This window comes from Apium graveolens, chromosome 5, assembly GCF_009905375.1.
Source record: "Apium graveolens cultivar Ventura chromosome 5, ASM990537v1, whole genome shotgun sequence".
Classification (NCBI taxonomy): Eukaryota; Viridiplantae; Streptophyta; class Magnoliopsida; order Apiales; family Apiaceae; genus Apium; species Apium graveolens.
The window spans coordinates 66,757,816-66,767,967 of NC_133651.1; the positions used below are offsets into that span (position 1 = coordinate 66,757,816).

The window sequence follows — 10,152 nt, forward strand, 5'->3', positions numbered from 1 at the left end:
GAAAGATGCCTTTTCCCTTATTAACTTCATAGATATGCTTTATGGATGTCGCCAAAGGAGTGTAAGCAGTGGAGTCATTTTCATAGTTATTCGAGGGACTCAAATCCCTTCCTTCGACTTGATGTACTTTTCGCTCCCTTCGATAATTTGGGCTAGGAGATATATCTCTTCTTTTTCCATTTTTCACCTTTGTGGCTTCCATGAGACTCTGCTTTTTTGTTACCGATGAGTGATTCTTCAACAAACTTGAACGACTCCGCTTGTTCGTAGAATTCTCCAAGAGTATTGGGACTCCTTCCTTGAATGTATTTCCAAAAATCTATTCATATGCGCAGGCCATCAATCAAGAAACTTTTCAATGTTTCGTCAGTGGCGCCTCTTACTCCTGATGCTTCAGTGTTGAATCTCTTGAAATAAGCTTGCAAAGTCTCTCCTTCTCTTTGCCTCAGATTCTTCAGGACCATCACCGATGGTGTATACTTCACCGCAGATTGGAACTGAGTGAGGAACATCACCTTCATTTGTTCCCATGACAAAATTATTTCTAGTCCCAACTTTTGGAACCAACGTTGAGCACTATCCTTGAAGGTTGCTTCCAATAGCCTATATCTCGCCAAATCTTGTACTTGATATACGTTCATCTCAATATCGAACCTTCCCAAAAACTCCACCGGATCAGAATTTCCGTGAAAGTGTAAGTCATGAGTTGTATTCTTGTATCCTGTAGGTAAGGGTGCTTCTCTAACAACGAAAGTGAATGGAGATGTAGTTTGCGTGGATGCCATGACTTTTCCGTCTTCCAAGTGAAATAGCAGCTTCCTTAAATCATCCACATTGACGTTTGCGACTCCGGGTATGCTCTGAATATTTGCTTGCAGGAAGGTCATATGTGTTGCCAATATTTGAGCTTGAGTTTGCATCACATATTGCGGTTATGGTGGCGCAATAACTTGCGATTGAAGCTCGACTCCTTGTGGTTGCGTTGGCACAACAACTTGTGATTGCGATCGTGTAGCAATCTGAGTATTGAACTTCTGTCGATTTTCTGACCATTGATATTCTCCTTGTTGCCTCCTTCCACCATTATAGACTAGGGTGCATAGATCTCTACTTTTTCATTGTTATCGATATGTGAATCCTCGAGTATCACTTCTACTTCCCCAGTTGTTGCTCCTGCGATCATCATCTTCAGGTACTTTTTCCTTTCTACTATATTCAAAGCTTCTTTTTATTTTTTCCGGGGAAGGGTATCTGTTGCCGCGAGGCCTTTCTTCTCTTGTAGGGGTTGTATTGGTTCGTCCATAAGTCCTTATCTCATGCTAATAATTCTTTTGCATTTCTGCAATCAACTTCTTTAGATCTGTGTCACTTAATTGGATACTGAGACTCTTCTTTAAATGAGATACTCTCTTTTGTTATTTTTCAATCTCCAAATCGTCACGACGGATCTCGCTATGAGTATGTCCTGAGCGATGCGCATATGGGATTATCCTCTGTTCTTGATTTGGCTCTAGTTGAAGTCGTTGTTCATCATCTGGGATTTCCACAATCGGAACATCCTTAGTGTATTGCAAGTGACGAAGTGTTACCTCCTGAAAGCGTCTGTCGTGGGATACATAACCTTCCTTGTTTTGCTCTTCAAAATTTTCCTTAGATTTTCCTTGAGCAGAAGCTCTCTTGGAGGGATGCTTGTGAGAATAGCGTTCATCCTTCTTCTCCTCACTTTTTTCCATAGAGCTTAGTTTTTCTCCAAACCGATTTAACATATTGCCCATGCGATAAGGTTGTTCCATTACATCGATGTTGCTAATGAGTACTGGTGGCATTCCGCTAACTAGCAGAGTTTCATTCAAATCATAACGTTCATCTTCATGTTAATGTTGCTGGTAGCGTCCATCTTCATGTTGATCTTGATCATAGCGTCCATTTTTACGTTGCTTGAAGTGTCCATCTTCATGTTGCTTGAAGCGTCCATCATTATGTTGCATGAAGCGTCCTCATTTGATTCAAGCCCCTCTTTCTAGTGCCAATTTATTTTTTTAATAAATATTTGAGGTTCGCGGCCGGAATCAAGATCTGCTGCGGTGGTCAGTGATCGGAGAAATCACCGGAGTGCGTTGATTTGTGCTTAAGAAATGGCTGAGATTGCTAGGGTTTATGTTTGCCTTCTCAGAGTTTTCAAACACGTGCCCTCACAATTTGCCTATGTACCTCCTTTTATATAGGATCAAGACGGACGTAGTTCTTGGGAAACAAGATACCTAGATGGACTTGGCTTCTCATTCCGCCGCCCAATAAGAGTTGTCGAACCAACTTCCCATTATAACTCGAATATTGATTTGCTTTAGGAGTGCCCGATGATGCGGCCTAGTCATTAAGGCATAAGGCTCGGTAACAACTTCGGGACTTCATGCACAAGGAAACTCCTCGGCCGGTGGATATCCCCGTCCGCTACTGTTACTTTCATCGATCATAACTGCAAGTATAGCCATGACTTACCGCAAATGTCAAAGCACATCATTGCCCCTTGATGAGGATAACCCACCAGACTACAGGACAAGTAATCCCAAGCGTATAAGTGCAAAGTGCGAGATAACCACAGAGTCTCATGTCGAGGATAACCCGCCGAATACGGAGACAGGGCTCTCAAAGCACACAATAGATGTTTACAACCGTTCGCCGATAAGGATAACCCGCAAGACTACAGAACTACGCCTTTGTTTCATTTTTCTGGGACGTCGGGCTCCCGGAGGGCCCTTTTCCTTCATAGGGCATGCCCTAGGAAGGGTTGGAGTCCTCCGGAGTCCTCTCACATGCCTAGAGCGCGCCCCAAGCGTGGAGAGCTCCCCGGGGCTCCTCCTCTTCTCTTATATGATTCTTATGCTTTGTTTACTTCCCAATTTAGTTGTAGGAGCACCCTCCTCACTAATTCTTCCTTGTCATTTCACTTGTATTGTAGAGCGGTTACGCTGTGCGGCCATATAGCACGGGGCGCCCCTAGGAGGGTCTGGGGATATTTTCCAGGAGCCCGGGTCGTTCTTCGTTTCCTGATTATTTCATTCTTTTTCCCTTGGCTTAAGATCATCCTTTATAGACTCCTCATCAATACTTATTCTTCGTCGTCGTCTTCTACTATAGCGACCATCGTGGTATCGTCTTCGTAGCGGTCATCGCGCACTTCCTCCACTATGTCGTTGTAATCTCTCGTCGTAATGGTCACCAATCGTCGTCATAACTTCTCATCGTCAATAGTCGTCGTAAGCGATCCCTATATAGGGTGAGCCCTATAGGGGGCGTTCTAGGCTCCGGAGATGCGTTCTTCAGAGCTCATCCGTCTTCGTACTCGGCGATAACCCGATTCATTTCCTTAAAGATCCAATAAAATAGCTATGACGATTTTATGATATAACAATGTGCTGTAATGAGCATATTCATAAAGATTTTTCCAGTCTCTTCTATCATGTTGCATGAATTGTTGTAATTATTTTTGGTGGGACAATTTGAATAATTGTGTTTTGGCCTCTTTGTGTGTGTATTCTCTTTGGTCCCGTATCAAGATTTAAATAGACTCTTCATCCAAGCAAGCCTTGTGTAGATAGGGACTCTATATCCTCTCCTCAAAGTTGAGTCCATCTGCTATGTGAAAGTATACCAACTAGGCAACTTGTATTAATGTATTAATACAGCGCTTTGTATATTGCAATAAAGTATCATCTGTGGAGCCACAAGTACAAGTATTTTCTCTTATATCACATATATTCTTGGCATTTTCATGACTATATGATTTAATTGCTTGAGAGAAAATTGTGATGCATAACTTTTTTTCTTATGTTGTCTTTCACATTTTTCGTATTTCTCCCATATCATGGCATGTTACTGCATTAAGTTTACCTATATAAGGGCTTTCGGTTATACAAGTGCCATCAGCTATGATATCACACACGCACTATTAAACATCTATCTGTATCTTTTTTTCTTGAATTATATTTGCAGCAGTAGATAATCCGTGCGAAGCACGGGCCGAGATCAAAATATTAATATTTAATAATCTATAAAAATTTATTTTAATTTTGTATTAAAATATATAATAAATAAAATTGTACGATTATTGCAATTTTCATTTTTAAATTATATATAGTTTTCATTAATTCAAATCTTATTATAACAACAAACTCAACGTTATTATGTATCTATTGTTCAAAAAGACATAATTAATATTTTACATTAAAACTTTAGTCGCGACACAATTGATGGATAATTTAACAAAAAATTAAATCAGCAGCATTAAGTAATTGCATATTAAATTTCTTATTGTTAGCTGAATTTTTGTTTTTATATAGTTTGTGATTGCATAATTTTTTCTGATAAAATATTCATTATATATGTATAAATTTGCAATTGGTGCTAAAATAGCATTCTGTAGGTATGAATCTAGAAATTATAATGTATATACGATTTTGTTTATATAAAAACAATATAAATATGTGATATATAAGAATCAAAAACGGGTAAATTATTACATATATAATTATAAGTCATATATGAATAAAAAAGAATAAAAATGGTATATTTAGAGCTATAGCAAGATTTAAAAAAGGGTAAAACCAAAAGTTCGTAAAACCGAAAAGAGGTGAAACCAAAGTATCCCTTAAAAGATGATTTCCTTATTAATTAATAATAACACTGTTTAAAGGATTCCATTTTATTATTTTAATAAAAAATAAAAAAGAATTCTACGAAAAATAGAAATATCGTAATTATAATATAATTCCAACCTATATTTTGTTAAAAAATAACATAGAACTCTACATGAAAGAAAACTATAGGGGTGAAACCAAAATACCGTGTAACCGTACTAAGATGAAACCAAGTACCCTATCAACAAATAATTTGGAGTTCTACGAAAATAAAATTGTAATCATATTATGGTTTGAACAATTTTATTATTTTCTAGTGGTGAAACCAAAATACAATTTTTTATAATATTCATACCATTTTATTAAAATGGAATTCTAACAACAAATTAAAAAATTTTAAATTAAAAAATTTCAATTTAAACAGATGGCCTATTTACTTGATCGTGGTTTATATTTCTCGGAACCTATTTAGTTGAGTCAATTTATGAACTTATTTATTTTAAAATATAATTAAAAATAGGATTCAAACCTATAAAAATAATAAAACTTTATGGCTTATAAAAAAATTAAAAATGAGTAAAAATAATACATATACAATTATAAGGTATATAGGAATAAATGGAGATAAAAATAATACACTTCGAGTTATAAAAGGTGAAACCAAAAGGTGGTGGAACTAAAAAAATAAGTGAATATGTTTTGTTTATTAATAAAGAAAAAGGGTAAAAATAATACATATAGAATTATAAGTCATACAGTAATCAAAAATGATAAAAATATTACACCTAGAGTTACACCATGAATCATAAAAACAAAAAAAACATAGAACCAAAAAATAAGTGAAAACAAAATATCACATAAAAAATTTATTAATAAAGAAAAACGGGTAAAAATAAAATAATATAATATATATATATATAATTATAAGTCATATAGGAATCAAAAAGGATAATAATAATACAATTAGAGTTAGAGTTATAATATGAATCATGAAAATTGAAAACAAAAGGTGGTGGTACCAAAAAATAAGTGAAACCAAGTATCACTTTAAAAGAAGTTTCGCTTATTAATAAATGTTAAACCAAAAGGTGGTGGAACAAAAAATAAGTAAATATGTTTCGTTTATTAATAAAGAAAAACTGGTAAAAATAATACATATAGAATTATAAGTCAAATCAAAAAGGATAAAAATATTACAGCTAGAGTTACACCATGAATCATAAAAACAAAAAAAAACATAGAACCAAAAAATAAGTGAAAACAAAGTATCACATAAAAAATTTATTAATAAAGAAAAATGGGTAAATATAATATAATATATATAGAATTATAAGTAATATAGGAATTAAAAAGGATAATAATAATAAAATTAAAGTTAGAGTTATAACATTAATCATTAAAAGTGAAACAAAAAGTGGTGGTACCGGAAAAGAAGTAAAATCAGATAACACTCGAAAGGAGGTTTCGCTTATTAATAAAGGTTATTAATTTTCAGCAATGATCTTCATTTGTGAATGCACTCGTGCAAGCTTTATTAGGTGCTTATTTAATTTCATGTATTCTCTTGTTGTCAATCGACGAGATTTATGTGATCTTATCTGATTCTTGAAGGTAGTCAAGCTGGTCCCTCTTATTGATTCAGTTGTCAGTTGTTAAAGTATACTTGTCTACTTTAAGGGTTTAGAATTGCAGCAGCTCCACAATTTAAATGTCTATGATTAAAATCTAAACTTCATATCTCATTTTGTTATATCTCCGAGAATTAGGCTTCTCTATGTTTATTTACACATCTGCCAAATCTATTTCTGCGGAAAAATAATTACTAAAGGCTGCTTTTGTAGTTCAGTTGTTCCTTGTCGGTGTTGGTTGTATACTGATCATGGTACAAAAAGTTATTGATGAATTGGTTGATCTCCAGTCTGCGGAAAAATTGTTATTATATGCTCAAGATCTTTTGGGCATTGCACTTGATAAAGCAAGGGAGGTTAAGGGGTTTTTGGCCAGGTGGAAAACCATAATAACTAAGCTGGAGATGGTCCCTTCATGCTTAGAAAATTTATCAAGCCATCCATGTTTCTCAAAGAATACCCTGTGCAATGAATATTTACAAGCAATTTTAAAGACACTTGAGGAAGCAAATGATTTGGCAGAGATGTGCGGGAAAGAAAATTATAGAGGGAGGCTTCGGATGCAGAGTGATCTTGATGCCTTATCAGGAAAATTGGATTTAAATTTCAGAGATTGTGAGATTCTGTTTAAAACTGGGATTCTTGGAGAAGTTGCTGTAAATTCTACAACGGAACCTGAGGTCAGTACAAGGGAGCTACTCACCAGGCTTCAGATTGGCCATTTGGAGGCAAAACATAAAGCTCTTGATGGCGTCCTTGAGATTATGCAAGAGGATGAAAAGAAGGTGTCGGATGTCCTTGGACGGAGCAATATTGCTGCACTAGTTCAGTTGCTCACTGCAACTTGTCAGCGTATTAGGGAAAAGACTGTAACAGTAATCTTCAATCTTGTGGGATGTGAGTGTTTTGACGGTTGGCTAGTAGAAGAAGGTGTTCTTCCACCTCTTATAAGGCTTGTTGAGAATGGTAGTGCAGTAGGTAAAGAGAAAGCTACAATTTCTCTTCAAATGTTGTCGGTTTCAGTAGAAACAGCTCGTTCAATTGTTGAGCATAATGGAGTGCGTCCTTTGATTGAAGTATGTCAGACAAGTGATCCTGTAACACAGGCTGCTGCTGCTTGTACTTTGAAAAACCTCTCTGCTGTTCCAGAAGTTCGGAAATGTCTAGCTGAAGAAGGAACTATAAAAGTTATGATCAATCTCCTTGACTGTGGTATTCTGTCAGAGTCTAAAGATTCCGCGGCCAACTGCCTGCAAAATCTCACCTCAACTAATAACAATCTTCGCAAGCTTGTCATTTCAGAAGGTGGAATACCTAGCTTGTTGACCTATCTGGACGCTTCATTGCCTCGAGACTCTGCAGTTGGTGCACTGAGGAATTTGGTTGGTTCAGTTTCTGTCGACAATTTGATTTCAGTTGACTTTATTCCAAGACTGGTTAAAGTGCTCAAGTCAGGGTCACTGAATGCACAGAAAGCTGCCGCCTCAGCAATTTGTCGAGTTTGCAGCTCCATAGAAATGAAGAAAATGATCGGTGAGGCTGGATGCATTTCGCTGCTGGTGAAGATGCTGGAAGCTAAATCAGAAAGCGCTAAAGAAATAGCTACACAAGCTATTTCAAGCTTAATGACTCTTCCGCAGAATTGCAGGGAAGTTAAACAAGACATCAAAGCTGTGCCAAGTTTAGTGCAATTGCTTGACCCAAGTCCACAAAACACTGCGAAGACGTATGCAGTATCATGCCTTGTCTTGATATCCTCGAGCAAGAAGTGTAAGAAGCTAATGATTTCGTATGGAGCCATTGGGTATCTGCAGAAGCTTTCTGACATGGACGTCCCAGGTACAAAAAAGCTGCTAGAAAGACTTGAAAGAAGGAAGTTCAAAATTTTGTTTAGCAGAAAGTAGAAATAAGGAGTTTCAAACCATGGAAGTAAATATTTTCTGCAGTCATATGATCATTGTTACACACTTCCATCGTCAGTATGGAACAAATAGCTAAGAATAGGATATGAATAATTTGATGTACATATTTTCTCCAATCATATAATTATTGGTTTATAATTAACAACACACATAATTTATATGGTTCTGTGGGTATATCTCATTGTTAATATCTCATTGTTAAGTAACCTGACGATTAACCCGACAACATACATAAGTAATTCCAATATGTAAAGGAGGTGGAAGGACTTGAATCCTAGTCTCCCCTAAACCTAATTCTGATACCATGTTAAGTAATCAGTTGCTCAAAAACCGTAGAGAAAGAATTGAACATAATCTTATATTTTTTAACATTGTTGATATTGTATAATTTGACTTATTTTGATAAATATGAAAATAAAATACATTAGTAGTTGCATGGAGTTATAAATATATTCATTAATCGTGAAAATAATATATTTGATTTGAAGTTACAAATAATTGGGAATTACAAAAATAACTAATTTGTATTATTTGTAAAAAAAATACAAATTAATTACACAGGCATGCGGCCACTAGTCATAACGCACTAACATACACTACTTAGGATAAACTAATTTGTTTAAGAATAAATATCTATCAATAAATTAAGGTAATTTTTATATTCTTAAGTTATATATTCTTCCACGAATATCTAATGTGAGTTCAACTCATTTAAAAGTTTACTTTCCCAATTTCAGTTATGATAAAATCTAAATTGTTGTCCTGAAATTTAATTATTATTATTATTATCACCTTCGATACCTAGTTTGTTTTAACTAAAAAATTCAAGAACGTTTGCCTAATACCTCATTTAAATTCTTTTTAAATACTTGATCAAGATCTTCTTAATAGCCTCTGTCCGTGTCTCAATAAAAAAATCGCTTTCACAATATACCTGCAAAATTTATCAAATATGTCAAGTTAAATCAATCGATTGAAAAAATTATATTGATATTATGACCACTTACACTGTTGCACATATAATATATGTAGTATTTACCCTTTCCGTATTAATCATTTTCCCATTATTTCTAATTGAATGAAATTGGCGCTGGACTACAATCCGACATCCTAAAATGATTAAGTATGTTATTCAGATATTTTTCTTATTCCAAAACTTAATATTCTAATATATTTTATCACTTAATTTGATTTTCTCTATTCTTAATTTGTTTGGAACAAATTTATACAATATATCCGCAACTTGTATAAGTACACAACATATCAATACGGACTAGTGGGTAACAAAAAAACTAGTAATATTAGAAAACTAGGTGCATCGATCATCTCAAAAATAGAGCACCAACACACGTTTTGATCATGTAAAATTTTTAATCTATGCTAACATCAGAAATGATGATTAGATAAGGCAATAACAAGAGAATTAGCTCAATAGTTGAAGAAATTAAACAACAACAACAAAAAGAAAGAAATGACCTGCAAGGTCGGTTCAATTGGTTAAAGATTGGATAATTATCCTCTTATTTACAGGTTCTACCTGTCATTTAGATACAGTTTACCTTGATTCACGTGATTTACCGGCTATTACATGAGCCCGTAGGATTTATCCCGTACGCACCCGAAAGGTAACGGCTGCGGGTTATTTACGATAAAAAAATAGAAAAGAAAGAAAGGCACACATATAGCAAATTTTAGATATTACAAAAAACACAACCAAACTGTTAGAAACCACATTGACAATAACATTAAACACCAGATGTACGCGGAAGCAAACAAATTAAAATTAGAAAAATGAAGGCATATAAAACAAAATTTTAAAACTGATAAAAACTAGAAGATGAAGAACTAATGAACAAAAAGAAGCATGATAGTGCTGCCGGCGTGATTAATGGACTGATAATCGGCTTAACTCTGGTATCACTATATCATGAACTTAACATCTCAAAATCCAAAAAAAAATTAACA

The 10,152-nt window shown here is 34.7% G+C and overlaps 1 protein-coding gene across 1 annotated transcript; it reads left to right on the top strand.

Moving 5' to 3' along the window:
- Positions 1–6,190: 6,190 nt before the first annotated feature.
- Positions 6,191–8,351, top strand: LOC141661341 (uncharacterized). The gene has a single exon (XM_074468326.1). It carries the CDS (start codon positions 6,517–6,519, stop codon positions 8,167–8,169), a length of 1,653 nt encoding a protein of 550 aa, XP_074324427.1. The 5' UTR covers positions 6,191–6,516; the 3' UTR covers positions 8,170–8,351.
- Positions 8,352–10,152: the final 1,801 nt, after the last annotated feature.